The sequence below is a fragment of the Nesoenas mayeri genome, assembly GCF_963082525.1.
Source record: "Nesoenas mayeri genome assembly, chromosome: 7".
Taxonomy (NCBI): Eukaryota; Metazoa; Chordata; class Aves; order Columbiformes; family Columbidae; genus Nesoenas; species Nesoenas mayeri.
The window spans coordinates 39,907,096-39,929,631 of NC_137551.1; the positions used below are offsets into that span (position 1 = coordinate 39,907,096).

General features: G+C 55.4%; 1 protein-coding gene across 9 annotated transcripts in view; it reads left to right on the forward strand.

Moving 5' to 3' along the window:
• Positions 1 to 22,536, forward strand: part of INPP5A (inositol polyphosphate-5-phosphatase A) — a 203,736-nt gene that overhangs the window by 43,167 nt on the left and 138,033 nt on the right. For all 9 annotated transcript variants that reach the window (XR_013922377.1, XR_013922378.1, XM_080348099.1 and 6 more), the window contains exons 2-4: positions 3,683 to 3,724; positions 12,958 to 13,058; positions 14,577 to 14,664. Coding sequence is in view for 7 of the 9 variants with exons in the window: in XM_080348099.1 (XP_080204225.1) it covers positions 3,683 to 3,724; positions 12,958 to 13,058; positions 14,577 to 14,664 (231 nt within the window). In the remaining 2 variants the exon portion in view is untranslated. The remainder of the gene's footprint in view (positions 1 to 3,682; positions 3,725 to 12,957; positions 13,059 to 14,576; positions 14,665 to 22,536) is intronic.

Consider the following 22,536-nt stretch of genomic DNA (forward strand, 5'->3'; position numbering starts at 1 on the left):
AGCAAACTTCAAACACGGCGAGTGCCAGGAGGGCTTGTGTTGGCAGGGAGTGAGTTCTGAGGACAAGGGGCTGGGTGCGGGCTGTCCAGCCTGCTGGTGGGACCGTGTCGTTGCTTCCTGAGCTGAAGCGCACGGCAGCTCCCGGGACAAGCGCCATGGGCTTCGGGTGCTGACTGTGGGGGTTAGCAGTGAGAGGAAAACCTGGTTTTAAACACAAATAAACGAAAACCTAAACTCCAAAGCACTGCTGCTCCACGTGAATCTGTTTTCAGTCTGTCCCTGCTTTTTCACACATACATCCCTGGAACAGCTCAGTCTCAAGGCCGGGCTGAGCAGCCCGATGCAGTTGAAGATGTCCCTGCTCGTGGCAGGGGTTGGACTGGTTGAGCTTTCAGGTCACTTCTATCCCAAACTGTTCTAGGATTCTGTGATACTGTAATAGCTGAACGTGGCAACAGCAGTGCTATTAGCAGCTTTTATTTTAATTGTCGCTCGTGACTGACTTCTGCTTAGGGTCAAAACACATTCCTGGTCTGCTTTCAAAACGTAGCTGCTGTAGAGTGGTTTCGTGTAGGTTTGAGATCTTGAATTTTCTAGGGAGCTCTGAGTTTTCTGTGTGCGTTTGTATCTCCTCCAGTGGGAGGTGTGGATCAATACAGTGGTGCTCCCCATGTGTGTATCTGTCATCCAGCAACCTCCAAGCTGCGATGAAGACAAGTAAATAGTATTGTCCATCTTGTCCCAGGCTGGGCAGCAGAGGTAGAACACGCAAGCACGTTGTTGGTTTTCTGCTGTCACTGGTCTTGTGGGGCCACCGGACCCAGAAAGGGCCAGTGAACGCCGGCACGTCTCCAAGAGCGGTGGTGGCAGAGCTGCTGCCAGGAGCTCGAGCCGCCTGGTTGTGTGCGCCTGCAGCTGCCTCCTGCTGCAGCTGAGCCCGCGGCAGAGGGCGGTGTGCCGGCACCCAGGTGCAGCGGGGGCTGCAGCCGGCAGGGCCCCGGGCCACGGGCAGCAGAACCGGCAGCCCCGCGCCCGTCTCGGGGTGCCGCCGGTGCTCCTCGCGGTAGCAGACATGGCCTTTGGGGCTGTGCTGGGGGGGGACCTGGGGGAGCTGAAGAGCCGGGTGACGGCAGCAGAACAGGCAGGGCGCGGTGGGGAGTGCACGGCTGGCTCATCAGAGCGACTGCTGTCCCTGCTCGGGATTTAGTCTGGCGATTTTTTCAATATTTGATCTGATTTCTTGAAAACAATCTCAGCCGAAATATGGGAGGTAGGTGTGGAGCTGACTTGTCAGCTTCCCTCTGATGTACCGGGTTGGTTTTGTGTTTAATCCTGCAATGTTTTCATTTAGTCATGTAGCGGTGGGGGAACTTCTACCACTTGCAGTAGTATTTAAAAACAAAAGTAAGGTTGTGCTTTATTTTCTCCCCTGGGATTCCTCAAGTATGAATAACTTGCTTTAAATATTGTTGATTGGTAGCAGTTTTTTCTCCCTTGGAAAGCCGTAGCCAGTATAAACAGTTGCTGCTCATCACAGGTTGGACTAGATGACTGTTTTGAATGTTCCTTCCAACCCAGACTGTTGTGTGATTCTGACTCTGGATCAGCGTGAGCAGCTGCGCCACCGCTGCTCGCAGCCTTGCGCTGGGTCTGACGCTCTGGGCACGGCCAAGGGGCCGGTTGTGCCCGTGCTGCCGTGTCCACGCCGGGCGCAGCGCTGTCCCGCGGCTCCGTCCTCCGGTGGTGTCACCGCCGCGGGCCGGACCGCGGCTGAACTGGCCTTTGCTTGTCTACAGCGGGTTTACAAACCGAACAAAGTACTGTTAATTTGGGATTAATTTTAAAACTAAAAGAGGTCACCAGGATATCTTGCGACTGGCATAAAGAATAGAGAAGTGAGGCGTGGGGGGGTTGGTTTGTTTGTTAACGTGAAAACTGGCCGTTACCTGCTGAGTAAGGCCACGCTTTGCTGAAGTCTGCGTGTGGCCCAGCGCAGGACCTGCTTATCTGCCTTTCGTAACTACCTGAAAATTCTAATTAGAAATCTCATAATCCTCAAGATCTTGCCTTATTGATGGTTTGAATCTGACCTTTTGGTTTATACCATACACCCATGATATCTAAAGCATGTTCCCTGTTCCGATCTGTTTTGTAGAGTGATTAAAAAGCAAAATCAGTAAATCCCGTGCTGTCTCTCTGATGCTGCTCAGGAGTCAGCTTGGAATCACAGCAGCTCCTGGCTCGCTTGTTCTCTTGTTGCTGCTCCTGCAACAGCAGCAGCCCTCACTGTCCGGGGGGTTGTCCGTCCAGTCCAGAATGAGCAGCAAGAGCGGAGTTGCTCATGAAGCAGTTAACGTGTTTGGAGGGGCTGTTCTATTGCATCAGTGGTTATTTGTGTCTGCAGTTTCCTTGTTCTGGCCGGAGTGACGCTGGGCAGGGAAGAGCCGGCAGGGGACGGATGTTCAGTTCTGGCTTTATTAATCTAGGCTGTCCCTGGGCTGGGGCCAAGGCTCGGGCGCAGGGCTTGGGGCTCGGGCGCAGGGCTCGGGGCACCGCTCGTGTCCCTCCCCAGAGCGCCAGCTGCCACAGGGAGTGCTGAAATTCATCGCCAGGGGAAACAACCATTCACCTTCTGACCAGTAGTGTCTGAATTCCAGAACTGTCAGGAACAAGTGATCAACAAAGGGGAGGTGACATAGCAAGGGACAAATGTGGTGCTTTTTTCCCCTCAGCTTTCAACAAGCTTTTGTAGCGCTGACAGGTCTACAGAACTGGATGGCTTTTAGAGACATCCACGCCAAAAAAAAACCAACTAAAACCCAAAATATTTTTGGTTACTTACAAATGTTTAAAGCCACCTGTGGGCAGATGTTCCTGTGCAAGCGGTTGGTGTGATCAGTGAGGTCGCAATTGTGCTCAGCTGTCACACAGCACCGCTGGGGCGGGACAGGTGTCCTGCAGCGGGTGCTGCCGTGACCCGGGACGGTGCTCAGGACCTGTGCCTGGTGCGCTGTGCTCGGCTCCTCCCGCGACACTGTACGTCCTGCTCTCTCTAGGAGACAAAAGCCAGATTTGGGGTTTTATTCCTCACTGCGATGCAAAAATCATCTGGAAGTCTTGTTGTTGAAGATAAAACTCAGCAAATGTTTCTCTTGTAGCCGTGCATTTAACGTGTGAAAACTGGCCATCTGCCTCCGCAGCCCTGGCCAGGTGGGCTCTGCCTCCGACAGGGCAGAACCTGCTACTTAGATGTATCTGCTGCTGCGGTTCCTGTAACTCCTGGAGCATCTGGAAAGGGCTCCCGGCAGTGGCAGGAGCTCGAGCACCGGAGCGGGGGCCTGGGCTGGCGATGGCGGGAGCTCGAGCGCCGGAGCGGGGGCCTGGGCTGGCGATGGCGGGTGCCCCAGACCAGCCGGTCATGGTGACAACCATGTTTCAAGTCTGTGGATTTAATTGCTTGATAATCTTGTGTGTGTGCAAACGTTGTGAGGTCGTGCACACAGTGTACCCTGGTGCACATCTGGGAAGAGAGGACTCGAACAAAACGGAGAGGGCTGTCCATGGAGCTCGTTAGACGGGGAGAAACGCACCTGAATGCACTGAGGAAAGCAATAAGTATTGGGATATGATTATAAAAATACATTACTCTTATACTTAATTGTTTTTTTATTTTGTTTTTCAGCCTGAAAACTTACAGAAGAATTGGCTTCGGGAATTTTATCAGGTAAGGTAGAACTTACTTTCTTGTGGAGTTCGTGCAGCTTGCTTATAGGCTTAATTAGTAATGCCAAGATTGTTTACTTTGTGAAGCTGAAGTCACTAACGAGCCCTGCAGCAGGTTTCCTTCTGGGTTTGAGTGATGATGATAAAAACTCAGTGTCTAAACACAGTTTGTGCTCGCTGACAATCCTTTGCCTAAAAAAGGTTTCATGTTTTATAAAAATGACTTTTATTTTGGCATAAAATGGTCTTTTAGGTCTCCTGAGTAATAAATATACTTGAATAATTAAAAAATCTGTCAGAAAGTCCAGTTTACATTTACATAGAAATGTAACGATTTCTGGTGTTGGTTTGCAGTAGATCAGCCCTGCTGTCCGCTCTTTTGAAGATTCTCTTGTTTAGGCAATGTGAAGTACCGCAGCTGAACCCGCGCTGCCCCGTGTGTTGTGACCTGCGGCTGTGGGTGGGCTTTCCTCTTAGTTTGTGGTGGTTTGGTGGTTTGTGTTTTAGATGCCGTGCTGCTGCTGCAGCAGGGAGCCGGTCAGTGGTGAGGTGCAGCAGAGCCCGTGTGGCCCTGCCGCCCGTGGCCCTGCGGCGCCCGTGGCGCTGCGGTGCGTGTCCCGTCTCACCGGCAGCTCTGCCGCGTCTGCCAGAGATGACAGACTGAAATTGGTTGGGTTTCATGTCTTCTATGCAAAAATGGTTAAAGCAGCAATATTCTGCCATTCAAGTTTTTGAAGCTAAACTATATACAGAAAAAAAGAGGCATATTTACTTTCTGCTTTTTTGTAAGAAAGATGTCCCATAACTGTGTGTATGGGCAGGTGACCGGTGCAGCCCGTGCCCCGTTGCAGCGATGCAGAACGCTGCAGTTGGCTTCCTCAGAAAGTTCAATGGAGATGCAATAATCAGCGTTACATTCCTCACTGCCTGTCAACTTCACAAAAGATTCATCTGTTTCTTTTTCTTCTTCCATGCTGATTGATTATTGCTATATCATAGGATCCCCGGTCAGAAGGGACCGGAGGGATCACCTGCTCCCACCTTCCTTGGCAAAGCCGGTCTGGACAAGCTGGCCCAGCACCCTGGCCGCTGAGTCTGAGAGTGTGTAGACTTTCTCAGCTCATTCTGATTTAAACCCTCTTCACGAGAGACTTCTGAGAGGAAAAGACAAAGTGCGTTTAAATTGGTAAAACTTGGTTGGTTTGTGGTGTTGGTGCGTGTGAGGTTTTGTTGTTGCCGTTGTGGGCTGGTTTGGTTTTTTGGGATCACCGTCTATTTTTCCACATCACTTTACTGATTTGTGCGTCTTTATCGAGGAGCCCCCGCAGCTGTTCAGTTGGTGACTGAAGGGGGGTGAGCACCGGGGAACGCCTGCGGGCAGCTTGTGGAAAACGGGACGAGAGGGGAACGGACGGAGCTGCCGGCGTGTCCACGAACGTCGCGTGTGCGGCCCCGCGGCTCCGGAGCAGCGCGCGTGGCTGGGCACAGCTCGGCCCCCCCGCAGCGTGCTGCCCGGGCCGCCCCCCCCCCCCCCCCCCCCCCCCCCCCCGCAGCTTGCTGCCCGGGCCGCCCCCTCACCCCACCCGCCGCGGCTCTGCCCCGGCCGCCCACCCGCCCCGGCGCGGCTCTGCCCCGGCCGCCCCGCAGCCGCAGCCCCGGGCACTGCTGGCCATGCAGCAGCACCCGGCGGGCAGGGGTTCCCCGCAGCCCCGGGCACTGCTGGCCATGCAGCAGCACCCGGCGGGCAGGGGTTCCCCGCAGCCCCGGGCACTGCTGGCCATGCAGCAGCACCCGGCGGGCAGGGGTTCCCCGCAGCCCCGGGCACTGCTGGCCATGCAGCAGCACCGCGGCAGGCAGGGGTTCCCCGCAGCCCCGGGCACTGCTGGCCATGCAGCAGCACCCGGCGGGCAGGGGTTCCCCGCAGCCCCGGGCACTGCTGGCCATGCAGCAGCACCGCGGCAGGCAGGGGTTCCCCGCAGCCCCGGGCACTGCTGGCCATGCAGCAGCACCGCGGCAGGCAGGGGTTCCCCGCAGCCCCGGGCACTGCTGGCCATGCAGCAGCACCGCGGCGGGCAGGGGTTCCCCGCAGCCCCGGGCACTGCTCGCCATGCAGCAGCACCCGGCGGGCAGGGGTTCCCCGCAGCCCCGGGCACTGCTCGCCGTGCAGCAGCACCGCGGCGGGCAGGGGTTCCCCGCAGCCCCGGGCACTGCTCGCCGTGCAGCAGCACCGCGGCGGGCAGGGGTTCCCCGCAGCCCCGGGCACTGCTCGCCGTGCAGCAGCACCCGGCAGGCAGGGGTTCCCCGCAGCCCCGGGCACTGCTCGCCGTGCAGCAGCACCGCGGCAGGCAGGGGTTCCCCGCAGCCCCGGGCACTGCTCGCCGTGCAGCAGCACCCGGCGGGCAGGGGTTCCCCGCAGCCCCGGGCACTGCTGGCCATGCAGCAGCACCCGGCGGGCAGGGGTTCCCCGCAGCCCCGGGCACTGCTCGCCGTGCAGCAGCACCGCGGCGGGCAGGGGTTGCCCCGCTCCCCACCGCAGCCAGCGCGGCCCCGTGTGGCCCCGGACCTCTTCCCGCCGCAGCCGGGCGCGGGTCGGCCGGTCGCACCGTGTCCAGGCACAGGAGCGGTGGAACGGAGCCGCATGGTGGCTCCTGGGGGAGAGCGGCACGCTTGCACCAAGTGTCATGTCATGTTGGGCTACATAGCAACCCAACGTGCGTGCGGCCTCTGGGCTGTTTCTATTTGAACTCCGTGTGCTTTGCTGAACAGCCCTGCAGACCGAGGTTCACCAGAGGTGCTGGAAAATGACTCTTGATACTTCTTCGTAAACTCGAAACCCAGATAAACCGCAGACCGCAATTTTTTTCCGTTGTTCTGAGGAATTCGATTTGCATATGTAGCTGTGTCAATACCGTTTGTGTAACTCTGAGGGTGAAGTCCTTTCGTAAGCAAAATAATCTCCACACAAAAGGATGTGCAGTTACACCTCTAAGTTTAGAATGGTTTTAGAAATTAAAGCCCTAGTGAAAGCCTGTCTTTGAATTGATGTCAGAGAACATATCAATGAAGGAGCGTTTGGGGGCTTGTTTTTAAGTTCCAGAAAATTAAGATAAGGAATCTTAATTGCCGTGCTTGGTAAATACAAGTTGCTTCATACATGTTTTATCATTGATTATACGCTGTATTCATTTCTGAGAATGTGGTAGCATATGGAGGACTAAAATAACGTTCAAATGTCACATGCTGAAATTTTTAAACTTCTGCCATTGATCTACAAATATCCTACATTATTAACATGAAAAAGATGGAAGATGTACGCTGTTAAATTAAATAGTTTGTCCAAGAAGTGAAAAGGGGAAAAATACTGTAACTAAACTTTGGGGCTGTTTTAGCGGCGGCTGGCGGTGTGGCAGCCGGGGGAGGGGGAGGGGAGCCCCGAGGAGCCCCGTGAGGTCACGGGCAGGGACTCCACCAGGTTAGACTGGAGCCCGTCTCCTCTTCAGTGCATCTGTCACCCAGAAACGCGCCTTGGGGACGCGGCGGGAAGGGGCTGTTGGGAGGAGAGCGGAGACACAGTGACAACAGTGGTTTGGGGTGCTTCGTGTGCGATGGGGAAGAGTTCAGTGCACAGTAAGAAACTGGAGGATCTGGTGCCACAGACATTATGGCACGTGGAGTGTTGGCAGAACATGCAGAAGGAATTGTGTGAGGTGCGCAGTACCCAGGCCCACGGCCCTCGTGTCAGGTTATAGGAAAAAACATGGGGGAACAAGAAGCTTCAAGAGCATGCGAGCTGTTTGCAGGGGAGGCCATAGGGCACACAGAAAGGACTGCTGTTGGTTTAGTTATTGCTTGGGGTATTTTCACCCTCTCCTTCCCCATCCCTTGGGCTTCATTCAGCTGCGCTGGGCAGCTTTTGGGGTGGGAGGAGTTCAGGAGATAGAGCTCTTGAAAGTCTTCACTAGTTTTAGTAAAGATCTTTTTTTGTCGCATTCAAGGCAAATGGTCATTTTGGATGAAAGCAGAGGGTTTTTTCCCTAATGCATTTTCCATGTTGCTTAATGTGTTTGAGAGTATTTAGAGCCTTAATTTCTAGTAACATAGAAGTTAAAAGTTTACCCGAAAGCTAAAGGTCATCTGGTGTTGCTGCATGGAAACTTTGTGTGTTACCTTCTTTAACGCAGGAGAAGGGGAATTGGAGTTGGAATTCTTCAGAATGACCCTGCAGCGTCACTGACGGGAAGGCGCTCGAAATGCCCGTCATGCCCTCTGCCGCGCACCTGATCAGTGATTGCTCATCAGCCTCTTCCTGTCCGTAGTTCACTGCAAGCCATTAGATGGCATTAATGCAGGTAGCGTTCGGTAGACGCTGACTTTGCTGCCATCACGCTGCGGTACAGCAGTGTCCCGGGGTGATGTTCAGCTGTGGGAACTCAGACGGGTGTTGAGGTCACTGGTGGTGACCCCTTCACGCCGGCTTTTCGTTCTTTAAGCCAGGACTTGGTGCCCCCAGAGCCCGGCTCTTGTTCAGGCTCAGGGAAGCGTGTCTCCGCTCTGTGCCGGGGCTGTGTGGTGCGGAGCCGCAGCCCGGCAGCGCTGGTCCCTGTGCCGCCGGGCGCCCGGCCCCACAGCTGCCCCACAGCTGCCCCACAGCCGCCCCAAGCCTGTCAGGTCCCTCATGGAGACTGCGGATAATAGAACCGAAGTTTTCTGGATGGGGAGGCTGAGTTTGGGTTCCATAGGCAACCTCATTTCCCACGTTTCCTGACTGCAGAACACATTCAGGTTTTAGCAGTTCCTCTGTTGTGGCAGAGTGTAATGTCAGATCGTGTAACGTCAGGTGTTCCATGCCAGTAGAAGAAGAGCCTGTCCCAAGAACAGGCCATTTCAGAATGCTTTAACCAGAAAACAGTGTGGCTGTCAGCAGAGTCCCTTGAGCCATGTAGCAAGAGCTGGAAGTGGGATTTGTCAGTTAGTGTCAAATATGGTAATACAAGGGGCAGGCTTATCTGGACTGCTGCTGCTTGGCTATGCACTTAGAAAAATATCCACTATTTATTTTTCATCTTCAGACTTACAGAAATTGCAAATACTTTGAATTCTTTAGGGCTGCAAATGCTGAATTGACTTGTCTGTATTTCCCAGTTGGCAAGGAAGCTAAAGCTGGTGCGTTGCTGTTCCGATGATGCTGGCTCTGGGAGCTCAAGGCTCAGGCTCCGGCAGCGCCGCGCTCCCTGTTCCGCCCGCGGGGCCCCGGCTCCTGCTGGGACAGGGACAGGAGCTGCCGCAGGGGAAGGGCTTCACCTGACACCTTCCGCTACTTTTTGTGCTTAACTCCGTTGGAGCGTCTTGCTCGATTGCGTGTATCCCAACAAAAATAACTTCTAATCATGTCTTCCTTTACCTATTTTTGTGTATCCAGCAGCTGAGATGATGCCCAACTTTGTAAAAACATTGTGCTCCCATAGATGCGAATTCAGTGTTTATGTGATCTTGTATAGGATATTGAAGCTCTGGCGCCCGTGAGTTTTCAGCTCTCAGGTATTCATTGCTCATTATTATGTACTGTTTGTTCTCTCCTAACAGCAGAGGACTAGTAAAAGGTAATGAAGCAGAGCCAATTTGCTCTCAGTTGGAGGGTATTTATTATATGAGGGGATGTAACTAATATTCAGGTATGTTTCTGTGGCTTAACCTGCAAAGAATGCCACTGCGGCGTCACTGCTATTAAGCTGGTGCATTTCCTCATTAAAAATGTAATACGTATTTTTTAAGACCTGCTGTGATTCCAAGCTCTCAAGGACTTGAATGTGAACATCAAAGCTGCGTCCTGCGTCTCTGTTCGGAGCCGGGCAGTGTTTCGTGTTACTGCAGTGCAGGGAGGTTGTTCCCCAGTGTCCCCTCCAGACAAACCTCCCTGTTCGAAGCTCCTGTTGCTCGTCGTTCACAAACATGAGGCAGCTTATGCCTGTGTCCCATTTGGAACTATTGATTTCATTGTTGTCTCACCAGTTAATTAGCTTTATTAGCTGTGTAAGGAGAGGTCCTGAGGAAGCACACAGTTACCACAGTTAGTAACGCAACCTGCCAGCATGTTTTTGCTGCGTTCGCAGTAAGCGGTTACTGGATGTGTAGCACTGAAACAGTAAGAGCGGGATATGTTTGCTTTACGACATTAAATAGTTACAACTCCTTTCTGGTTATGGTAATTTTGTAGAGCTGCCCAAGTAGATAATACAGGCCTGGGCAGCCGAATCTGGCGTGGAGCAGTAACGCGCAGGGCGGGTCGGGGCGGCAGGCGGGCTCTGTGCGCCGCGGCGCCCGCCCGGCCCGGCACTGCTCGTCTGCAGGGCGGAGAAGATCCGCCAGCTGGCTCTGTTGGACAAGATGCTCAAGATGAACTTTCTCAGCAAAGCTGTCTCTTAATTGTTTGTAAATCTTTATAGATTTACAAACTAGATCAACTAGTAATAATGTGAGCTTTTGTAGTTATATCAAATATACGTATCAAAGGAAAAGCAGTGCATGTCCCAGCTGGGTATAACTTCTTGGGTTCCAGGTGTGTATCTGTAGCCACTCCTGTTTCCAGTGGCGCTTTCCATGGGGTGCTGCTCCGGCTGTTTCTCGGGCCTTGCTGACGATGGCCCGTTTTTAAAGCAGGATTGCTGCGTCATAGTTAGGCAGAGACCGGCATTAACGAGCTAACCGAAGTGAGCAAAGACCCGCGAGCGCGTGCGTGGGAGGGAGCGTTCACCTTTTTCCTGTCTGCAGGCGCACTTGCAGCTTACCTGCGCACGCGTCACTGAGCAGGTCGCTGTCACAGGAGGTCGCTGTCACCACTGTTTGCGGTGCTAGGGAAGCTGGGGCTCAGCAGGGGAAGTGACTCGTCTGAAATGCTCTGAAACCAGCGGCCGTCAGCTCCTTGTTGTGAGTCTGACCTGGCTCGGATCAGAAGTGCTGTCAGGTACATGCCGTGCGTTCCGTCAGTGGTCGCACACCGTGTCCCATCGGCTCTGGTGTCCCTGGGCTCCCCACGCGCTGGGGTGGGCAGCAGCGCTCGGGCACTGACGGAGAGCCCTGCCAAGGGACACCCCGAGAGGTGACAGCCACCAGCTGCTGGCGTGGCCGGTGTCGCTTGTCCTGTCATGCCCATGGGCACGTGCCCCGGGAGTCCCTTGGCAGAGCCGGCGGTGCTGGTGCCCGCGGGGACTCGCTGCCACCGCGGTGCTGCCAGGGAAGGTGGCCGTTGGAGCAGGGACAGGTTCCCGTTTGCCTTGGGCTCAGGGAAAGCTGCTGCGGTTCACACTGCTGATCTGTAATTCATTGCCTTTGAGCTTGGTTTTTCTAACGAGATTGTTTGCATGGTCAGGAATGAGGCATCTTGCACCCTGTCATCAGGGCAGGTGACAACTTCTCCCTATTCTGGTTTGAAAGAAACGGTTTTTAAAGACCTTTTTACAGTAAAGTTAGTCAATGTTGTTTTACATAATTAAAAGCATGACTGCAAAGGCTTATGGTGTCTGGGACCCCCGGGGCTGCAGGGAGAGGAGCTCACTCATCACTGGGGTGCCTTGAGCCCCAGAGCTGCAGGGAGAGGAGCTCACTCATCACTGGGGTGCCTTGAGCCCCAGAGCTGCAGGGAGAGGAGCTCACTCATCACTGGGGTGCCTTGAGCCCCAGAGCTGCAGGGAGAGGAGCTCACTCATCACTGGGGTGTCTTGAGCCCCAGAGCTGCAGGGAGAGGAGCTCACTCATCACTGGGGTGCCTTGAGCCCCAGAGCTGCAGGGAGAGGAGCTCACTCATCACTGGGGTGTCTTGAGCCCCAGAGCTGCAGGGAGAGGAGCTCACTCATCACTGGGGTGTCTTGAGCCCCAGAGCTGCAGGGAGAGGAGCTCACTCATCACTGGGGTGCCTTGAGCCCCAGAGCTGCAGGGAGAGGAGCTCACTCATCACTGGGGTGCCTTGAGCCCCAGAGCTGCAGGGAGAGGAGCTCACTCATCACTGGGGTGTCTTGAGCCCCAGAGCTGCAGGGAGAGGAGCTCACTCATCACTGGGGTGCCTTGAGCCCCAGAGCTGCAGGGAGAGGAGCTCACTCATCACTGGGGTGTCTTGAGCCCCAGAGCTGCAGGGAGAGGAGCTCACTCATCACTGGGGTGCCTTGAGCCCCAGAGCTGCAGGGAGAGGAGCTCACCCATCGTTCCGGTGGGTGCAGCCGGTGCAGACCAGGCCGTCCTTCCCCGAATGGCGCTGGACAAGCGGCCCTTGTGCTGCTGGGACGGCCCAGTGCCGCGCGGGCAGAGCTGTCAGCGCACGGCAGGTCAGGTCTGTCCTGTGTCACATACCCATGTGCTTGCCCTGCCGTGTACTTGATTTTTCAGCCTCTTACCGTTTTAGAAAACTGAAATAGTTCTGTAGCTTGCATCTGTTAATTCACAAGGTAATAAGATATGAACCAGAACTTGTAGAGACTCAGTGTCAACACGGAGATGTTTTCAGATGTGTTGTTTGCAGTGCTGGATGTAGTTAACACAGAGAAAATGTGTTGGGACAGAATAACATGGAATGTGTGTTTAAAGCAGCAGCAGTTTTATAAGTACTGGCTATTGGCTTGGCATGGTCAGAAAAGCATACATTCTGCGTTTTCAGTATAATTGCACCCTAGAGCTGACTATTTAGTATTTAAGATATTTGCATTATACAAGACTAACACATCACATGCCTTCTGTATTAGATACGTGTGTATATACACTTGAGTGTCTTTCTTAAGTACTTTTGTAAATAAGATAATCCCTAAGTAAAAATATCAAACGTGACAGCTAATTGGTGTTCTGTCACAAGCTAATTCAAGATATTCTGTGAAAGTGGAAAACACCTAATGAATTCAGATGTTTGGCCTCTTCCAACTCCAGACAGGGAGCTGTTTTCATCCTGACAGTGTTGGGTCCTCATGGAGATGACGTGGAAGAGGTTATTGTATTTGCTCTAAATGCCTAGGAGCTAATTCATAGCTTTAAAAAGAAAATATTAGCTAAAAATATTTGAGATAATTGTTGTGTATTCGGAGTCTCGTGGGTGTGTGAAAGAACGGTGCTCCCCTCATTGCTGTGCCGGTTACTGCCCCGCTGACAGCCGGTGGTGCTCCTGCCCCACACACCGCGCCCAGCGTTGTCCCTCATGTCCTATGATAACAGCTGTGGATGCAGCTTTGTTCACGTTCGTTTATCTGTTTGTTGCAGGTTGTACATGCACACAAGCCCCATTTCATGGCTTTACACTGCCAAGAATTTGGAGGAAAAAACTATGAAGCTTCCATGTCTCATGTGGACAAGTTCGTGAAGTAAGTAACTGGACATATGTACAACATTATGCATTATATATATAATTCTATGCAGAAGTCATTAGATGAGGAGAGTATATAAGTTTTGAAATATTTTTCAGCTTCCTCCTGTTATATGAGCCTGCAGAAGAGGGTGATTGGGCAAAAGTTAATGCTTTGTATTATTTAAGAAAACGGGAAAAGTAACAAAAATCTCCTCTGGCCCTGTCCTGGCAAGGTCATCACACACGTTACAGACTGTCAGCTCCCTTTTGTATCTCTGACGTTAAGCTTGTTGTGTCTGGTAACGACACCACTTCACACTTGGGGAGGGAGTTCGCGCTCTGCACCGTGTGTGCGGCTGCGGATGTGGCCGGTGTCCCCGGCCGCGGGGTGTCCCCTGCCCCCCGGCCGCGGGGTGTCCCCCGGCCGCGGGGTGTCCCTGCCTGCCAGGACGGAGCTGCGGGACCCCGGGCAGGCGGAGCGGCTCCCCGGTGTCCGGCGAGGCGCAGCCCGGACCAGCACGGGCGGCCCTGACCGCGGGCACCGACCGGTCGCCTCCGGGCCGGACCGGGTCGGGACCGGCCCCCAGCGCCCGCCAGTGGCAGTGCGGCAGCACCCCCTGCTGGCGGCGGCAGCGCGGTGCGGCGGCAGCGCTGCCGGGCCGGGGCCTCCGCGGCCTCTGCCGTGTCCTCGGAAAAGTGCGGGGCGCGGGGGGCAGCTCGGTGCGGGGCGCGGGGCAGCTCGGTGCTGGGGCGCGGGGGGCAGCTCGGTGCGGGGCGCGGGGGGCAGCTCGGTGCGGGGCAGCTCGGTGCGGGGCGCGGGGCAGCTCGGTGCGGGGCGCGGGGGGCAGCTCGGTGCGGGGCGCGGGGGGCAGCTCGGTGCGGGGCGCGGGGGGCAGCTCGGTGCGGGTGCGGGGCAGTGGCCTCACGGAGCAGACGGGTCCCAGGGCACGGCAGGAGCACACTCGGTTTGCAGAAGGCAGCTGTGCCAGGGGCTCGTTTTGCTGCACCAAAATTGCCCCAAACACCAAAGGATTGTGACCTTCATCCTCCCTGACCCTTTCACATGTGTCTGGTTTCTTAACCCCCCGGAGAGCACCTGGAGCAGCTCACGACTGCAGTGCTCAAGCCGCTGCTTCTCTGGAGCGCGGCCCGTGCTGGCCCTGCGGTGGCTGCCTGCCGCCGGCAGACTGGCCGCGCTCGGGACGGCAAAGCTCTAAAGCTGAGACCGTAGAGCATTTAGCAAGAATTGCCTCACTTTGTGGAGTTTTGTGGGCTTCAGATTCCTGAGTCCCTCAGCGCTGTGTCCAAACAACACGTAAGAATTTGGGGGCTGGCGTTCCTGTGGCTGCCGCGGTCAGCGCCAGGCTGGCGTGCGGGGGCTGCACCACAGGAACTCTCGTCCCTGAAATCCACACCAAAATGAGATGAATCCTGTAGGTGTTATTAGAGACATTACAGTACAGGGAAGGGTGCTCGAGTAATATTGTATCTTTGCCTCTCCATTTACATTTTCCATCTTTTCTTTGTCTTTCAGAGAACTGTTATCAAGTGATGCAATGAAAGACTACAACAGAGCTCGAGTTTACCTGGATGAGAACTATAAATCACAGGAACATTTCACGGTAAGTTTGTTTCTTTCACAAGTTTAGTTTGGCAGATGGTGAATTTCTTCTGTTAACCTGTTAGGAGTTTTGTGGCTGGTGTGGGGCTGTTTTCCGCACGATGAGGATTACATCTCTATTAAGAGTGATTACTTGGTAGGACATGTAGGTGCTGACTCCACAAAACTGCATCCGTTTAAAAATGAGTAGAATGTCAGGATACGTGGAAAGTCGTTTGTTTAAAATGACTGTCTAAGGTTTTTTCCTCTTCTAACACCCTTTGTGGTGGCTCAGTTACCCGCGCTAGGGTTGGGTGCGGGCTGTGCGGCGGGATGGGCCAGGACAGGGCTCCGACGCGGGTTACCCAGCTCCGGAGCTGGTTCACAGGCCCGCGGGACTGCGCGTTTCCAGTATATGTGAGCGATGCGCAGGTGGATGTGACAGCATGCGTGCAGAGCTGCCTTTCGGGTACAGCAGAGGTGCCGGTGTGGTCACTGCCGCGGCTGCACCGCGTGCCACCGGATCCCCGGTGCGTTTGGGGGTCCCTGCTGGGCTGTACAAGGGAGAGCGGTCCGTGGGGGTCGGTGACATGTCCCTTCTCTCTGGGACAGCAACTCCTTTCCCCAAGGAGCGGCTCCGAGGCCTCTGCGCAGCAGCCCAGGGACACGCGGTTCACCCAGGAAAGCAGCCCTGGCACACGCGGGCCCGGGCGGCCGGCAGTAACCGCGGGAACGGCAGCCTGGAGGGGTTTGTGTTCATTTTTTAACGGGAACCCAGGAAATGCAGAACAGGAGCAGAGATACCAGGACATTTTTCTCTTTCTCATCAGAGAGGAGAAAAACAATATTGGCAGCTTTACTGAGCCTTAGTGGGACAAATTTCACATCAGGAACGTTAAAGCTGTGTGCGGAGGATGTTGAGGAGCCCCGGTGGCTGAAGGGCAGTGGGGCAGAGCTGCGTGTTTGAGTCGCTCGCAGCTCCGCGCCGCGCGCTGGAGCCGTTTGCGGCTCGGCCGTGCGCGGGGGCCGTGCTCGCGAGGCTCCGCGCGGCGCTGTGCTGGGCCCGCAGCCCCTGCAGCCCCCGCGGCCCCCGCAGCGCGCAGAGAGCTGGGGCTCCACGCGGCCCCTTTGCACTCAGCACGGGTCAGACCATCTCCAGAGGTCCCTTCCGACCTGCGCTTTTCTGTGATTTTTGTGAAAAAAGGGTTAACATCTGTGATTGTAATTTGGGAAACAGGGTATAGAAGACTAATGCAGCCTGTGACAAAATACCTATAACTTTGTCGCAGTACTTTATAGTATTGAAGTTATTTTATTTAACGTGAGGTACATTTATTTTTGATGCTGCTGCGGTGGATGAAAAGGCTCTTAGAGAGGCTGGCAGTGGTCCTAATGTAGAGCGTGTGCTGCGTGTGTCTCTGTATAGAACTCTGCCTTTTGTGAAGTTCCTCGTTCAAGAAATGAGGTGGTTTCTGGTTTCACATACTCGCGTTATTTTCTAGGCACTGCCTTTTCTTGCGGTATTCCACAACCACCTTTGTAATTCTTCCTTTCTTCTCATAAATATTACTGCATATATCTCTTCTCATCCCTGGTTTGCTAAAGCTAGGCCTTCCTGGATAAACAGGTTCCGTCAGTACAGGAGGAAAAAAGTCTGCTTGTACTGATGTTATTTTCCGTGGAAAACAGAGTAACCAAACATATACGTTTGCGTTATTTGATTAAATTACTCTCTGTTGAACTAGTGACTGTAGAGATACAAAGCAGTTTGTGAAGGTGTTTGACTTTTCCCGCCATGAGGGCAGGGTGGGTGAAATGGCTCCGTCCATCTCGGGTGCAGGAGGGAGCGTGTGACCACGTCCCCGTGTGCCCCTGGACCATTGCTGTGTGCCCCCGCACCATCCCCGTGCACCCCTGGACCTTTGCTGTGTGCCCCCGCACCGTCCCCATGCGCCCCTGGACCATTGCTGTGTGCCCCCGCACCATCCCCGTGCACCCCTGGACCTTTGCTGTGTGCCCCTGCACCGTCCCCGTGCGCCCCTGGACCTTTGCTGTGTGCCCCCGCGCCGTCCCCATGCGCCCCTGGACCGTTGCTGTGTGCCCCCACGCGCCCCCGCGCTGCCCCCATGTGCCCTGCGCGCCCCGTGTGCGTCAGTGAGCTGGCAGCCGGTGTGCAGCTCTGCTGAGAGAACGCGCAGGTAAGGGGCGCTGGGGAAGGGCGGCGAGCGCGCTGGCTGTGCGGGTGGGGGTCCCTGGGGGCAGGAGCGGCTCCAGACAGGGTTCGAGGCGCGTGGCGCGGGCAGGACCGGGCTCCGTGGCCGTGCCGCGGCGTGGGCAGAGCGTGGGCACAGCGGCTGCGCGGGCGCTGGAGGCAGCAGGGCCATTCTCCCATCCGGTTCTGTGCCAGAATTTGTACAAGCACAATGAATAGGTGCAGGTGACTCACAGAATGGTGTTTCTAGCTTTCTTCTCTCATTCTTTCCAAATTGAAAGAACCTTTTAGAACTCAACCACTTAGTGTGGGGGAAAGAAAAAGAAAAATGTGAGTGATGATTTAGTTGTGCTTTATATTACTGTAACTAGGAGAAAATGCCACATGCTAGAGGAATATTTTATACCTTCCTTGTTAGACTTTTAGCAGTAGTGCCCTGGAACTAAAGCCAGGAAACCAGAAGGAAGGGAGACTGCACCCTCATACTGAGCCCGCAACCTTTTGGCTTCTGATGGCCCTCTCTTTGGCACCGAATGCTGCCGAGCCTTGTGCGTGGCTCCGGAGGCTGCTGCCGTGACCCAGATTCGCGTACACGGCTCCGCACGCGCGGTGTGAGCTGGCAGCTCCTCAGCCCTCTGGGTCTGCACAGAGCTGACGCACGGGCTGACCGGGCTGGGCTTTCACCGCCCTGGCCATTTAGGGTAAAGTTTCGGTCTTATCTCCGTGTGGTTTGGCTCGCGTGATGTTCTGCATCTCCCCATTTCCTCATTAGTTCTGTTTGATTGCAAAGTTCTTTAACTTCTGTGGGCTTTTTTCCATCCCTTCTAAGGCATGAAATTGGCAACAGATGGTGGCCTTGTAGTTATTGCATTATGACCTCTGTGTCTTTGAAAGATAAACATTTATCACATATATTGTGGTGTAATGCTGTTTTCTTTAGAAATGGAGAAGCCCGGGTAGCTGCCGTTTGGCTAACCTTTACCCCGCTGCTTTCACATCCTCTCTCCCAGCAGCTGTGGCCCCGCGTGCTGTGCGAGGCTCTCCTGGGCTGGGCTCCTGCCCGGCTGGCGCAGGTCACGTCGGCTGCCCGGCCGCTCCGCGCGGCTGCGGCGGTGCCGGCGGCTCCGGGAGGCGTGCGGCAGCCCGCGCCGCGGTGTGTGGCCTCCTGCCGGGGCAGCCCGGGCGTGCTGAGAACGGTGTGATAACAAGGGGATTTGATTTTAAAAACTCTAATAGTTCACTGTGTAGTAAGGACCAAAACAGTTGATTTCACGTCATCCCAAACGCAAAGGCTGACAGCGGGCGTTTGTCATTCGCGGTCATACACAGGTGTGGTGTGAGCCGCCTGGCTGTAGGTTTGGGGGAGGTGTAGTGGCGGGGGGGCTGCGGCTGGGCTGGCGGGTTTGGTTCTGCTGGAGCTGGGTGGGAATTTGTTCCACTCAAAGGACACTCTCGGATCCAAACCGGCCCCTGGGCGAGCGGCGAGGGCGCAGCCGGGCAGGCGTGGGTGCCGCCGGCCCTCTGAGCGCGGATCCCTGGCTGGCGAGGGCTGGCGGGATGGTGCGCTGGGGCAGCGACTGGCCCTGGGGCTGCAGCCACAGCCCGGCCCCGGGGGCTGAGCGGGGCCTGGGGCTGCAGTGACGGCCCGGCCCCGGGGGCTGAGCAGGGCCTGGGGCTGCAGCCACAGCCCGGCCCCGGGGGCTGAGCGGGGCCTGGGGCTGCAGTGACGGCCCGGCCCCGGGGGCTGAGCAGGGCCTGGGGCTGCAGCCACAGCCCGGCCCCGGGGGCTGAGCGGGGCCTGGGGCTGCAGTGACAGCCCGGCCCCGGGGGCTGAGCGGGGCCTGGGGCTGCAGCCACAGCCCGGCCCCAGGGGCTGAGCGGGGCCTGGGGCTGCAGTGACAGCCCGGCCCCGGGGGCTGAGCGGGGCCTGGGGCTGCAGCCACAGCCCGGCCCCGGGGGCTGAGCGGGGCCTGGGGCTGCAGTGACGGCCCGGCCCCGGGGGCTGAGCGGGCCTGGGGCTGCAGTGACGGCCCGGCCCCGGGGGCTGAGCGGGCCTGGGGCTGCAGTGACGGCCCGGCCCCGGGGGCTGAGCGGGCCTGGGGCTGCAGTGACGGCCCGGCCCCGGGGGCTGAGCGGGGCCTGGGGCTGCAGTGACGGCCTGGCCCCGGGGGCTGAGCGGGGCCTGGGGCTGCAGTGACGCCCCGGCCCCGGGGGCTGAGCGGGGCCTGGGGCTGCAGTGACGGCCCGGCCCCGGGGGCTGAGCGGGGCCTGAGAAGTTCATAATTGTTTTATTTATTTGTGAGCATACTCACTGGGCTCCACTCCTAACAGAGCGGGTCTTTGCAGTTGTATTGATTTCTCCCAACATCCCAGCACTCAGATTCTCTGTTAATTCTATGGTACTTGGTATATTTCATTACAGATCTTGATGCTTTTCTATGTGAAGAGTTACTCAGAAGTAGTTTGCTTTATGAACTTGTAGCTGCGGATAGCCTAAGCTAATTCAGGAATTAGGTGCTTTTATTGTGTAATAAGAGCATTCATAGTGAAGCTGAATAGCAACCAGAAATAAGTTGATGTTCTCATCAAATCTGTAACTATTCTTATATGAAAACGTGTCAGTGTAATCAGTGACAGTTTTTACTGTAATTAAAGGTAGTTTTGTTTGGTACCATGTATTTATTGATTTCTGGAATATTCAACTAAGGTTTGATATTGCTTAGCAAATGCTTTTTTTCTTGCTTTTTTCCCTTCATTGTTAAAGAGGGCAGAGGAACCCCCTGCGCGGCGCAGGCTCAGAATCTCTGGCAAACCGGAGCTGGAGCATCTGGTCGGCAGCTGGAGCCTCGTTCTCCGGAGCCCGTCAGGCGCTGTGCGGCTGTTGCAGGGCTCCGCCGGTCGGCAGCTCGAGCTCGTTCTCCGGAGCCCGTCAGGCGCTGTGCGGCTGTTGCAGGGCTCCGCCGATGAGCGGAGGTGTCCGCACAGTCGCTGGCTGCTTTACTTCTCAGTATGGATTCATTTTTAAAAGGTCGCCCAGCCCGCCGGCCGACCCTGCAGTGAGAGGGATGAGAAGGACGCCGCTGGGCTCTGCATGTGCTGGGGTCGCAGCCGGCTGCTCCTAGTGAGGATGTCATTAGTTCATTTCATAGCAGATTTTGGGTTGAATTTAAAACAAAACAAAACTTGTAGAAGCTATCATTTGTAACATTAGAAGCTGTGTTTAAACAACACTGGTGCCTGCCATAAACCACAGATGTTACTTTGCACTGCTAATAGCAATAAGTTGACAGGAGAGAGGATGCTGTGCACCGCAGATGCCTTCTCCACAGTCCCAGTTGCGAGAGAATTGTTGGAATGAAACTCCCCTCAAACAACCACCCGGCAGGGGACAGAGGTGGGTGGTTGATGAGGATCTCGTCAGGTAATGGTCCCTTTTTGTGATGGGTCTGGTTCCCCGCCCTGCCAAGGCTGTGGCTGCACGGGGACACTTGCGCAGCTGCAGGTGACAAGGTCACCGTGCCGCAGGGGACGCGGGTCCTGCGGGCCCCTCAAGCCCTGGGTGCTGTGCAGGGGCCCGTGCGCCCCTTGGACACGGGGTGTCCCCGTCCGCCGCCGTCCCTGCGGACACGGGTGGGTGTCCCGGGCAGCCGCGCGGGGGCGGGAGCCGTCGAGTGGGGGTGAATGCTAGAAAAAATAAGGCAAAATACTCAAATTCTGTGATAACAGACATTTTCTTTTGGACTGGGTAAATGAGAACATGCATCACCACAAGGTGTAGAAAACAGTTATACTCGGTTTGGTTTGGTTTGGTTTGTTTCCCTGATTGTTTTCACTTGACTCCATGCACTTTGTACCAGTGGTTTTTAGATATAAAATGACTCTTAAACTAAGCAAGATAAAGCATCGCGTGGCCTGCAGGAGGATCTAGGAGGGACCTTTGCTCAAGTCATATCCTTAATAATAATAATAACCCGAGTTCACATGACTGGGAAGGCTCAGTGGTGAGCAGTGCTCCTAAAAATACAGACGGACAACGTTTTATTCAAGTGTGTAATCTTACCTTAAAATTATATCTGCTCATTACTGAGAGAATAGTAAAGTTAATTTTTGTTAGATTAATGATATTTGAGTAATATTTTTGGTTGAGCTGAGTTCGAATAATTGGCCATTAATTGAAAAAGGAAATTGAATTGAATTTATCTTGTACATAAATCCTGTCACAGTTATTAATGGCTCTTAGAAAATATTGTCCTGTTCCCAGAAATGAATGGTGTACACTGATTCTTCTGAGCTTATTAGCTGTGGCAGTTTAGAGTTTTGTTAAATAAAAAAGATGATTTAGGAAGAGACACATAATTGAATTGAACATTGGGGGAATTCACATGCCTGATGAGTTCTGGGCACGGTTCTGCGTTCACAGGGCTGCGCGGCTGCTGCACAGAGGCCGGTTTCCCCAGGAGATGGAGCTGAAGCACCGGCCGTGCGGGGGCTGCGGGGCCTGTGCGCTGGCTTTGGGGGCGTGCGGGGGTTTTGGGGGGCTGTGGGGGCCGTGCGGGGGCTGCGGGGCCTGTGCGCTGGCTTTGGGGGCGTGCGGGGGTTTTGGGGGGCTGTGGGGGCCGTGTGGTGGGTTTTGGGGGCCATGTGTGGGTTTTGGGGGCCATGCGCTGGGTTTGGGGGCTGCACCCCGTGCGTGGGTGCACACGGAGCCCACGGCACCCCCAGCCGGGCACAGCTGCTGGGCTCTGGTGGCGCCGGGATGCTGGTTATTACATCTCAGTGTAATGGTGCAGAGTGCTTTCCAAAGCCAGGCTTGGCTGTTCCTGTGGTCTCTGCTCATTACATGGATCTGTTTCCACTTTCTCCTTTTTTTCCCCTCCTCTCGGTGGAATATTATTTCGTACTTGAGTTTGTTTTTTATAATGATAACTTTGAAAAATACACCAAGCTAGAGAAGCAGGACTTTGATTTCTGGTCTCAAGCCATGGCCCCACAATAGAAGGGGTCTCCCTGGTCCCAAATGCACACCCGCGTGTGGGTGCGATCGGCGCCTGGCGGCTCCGCGTTCCCCGCTGGCACCGCGGCCGTAGCCGGGCTGCGTGGGACAAGCTGCTGGGTGCTGGCCACTCTGATAGTTGTTTGATTTTTACGTTCTGCTAATTCCACTTCCTAGGTGAGAATAAGAGGAACAAAACCATTTGACAAATATGTTAGTAGTCTCTGTAGGGCCTGTAAAATGCCAGCGGCAAATCTGTAGCAGTGGCAGAAGCGCCTTCTGGCGAGTTGAACGCAGTAGAAAAAGCGGAAAGCAAAAGGGCCCGAGCTGTGTTTGCAGTGGAGCGCTGCGGCCGGCCGGACCGGCTTTGGCACCGCAGCCGGGCACCCGCGCCCCCCGCCGCCCCTTCCCTTCCCCCCGCCGCCCCTCAGGGGTCTCTGCAGGAGCCTCCTGCTTCCTGAGGGTTCTCCATGAAATACACGGTCAGGGGGTCTTTTAAACCCGCATCACAAAGCCTGACCTCTTCATTAGCTTTTATCTTCCAATCGAAAACAATGAGTTCCCCAAGTGAGCTGGTGAGCTAGCAGTTAATCCTGCTGCTCCTGGCAGAGAGAGGGGTTGTGCCAGCGGTGCGATTGTGCGGTGCGATTGTGCGGCGCGATTGTGCGGCGCGGGCGCGCACCTGCAGC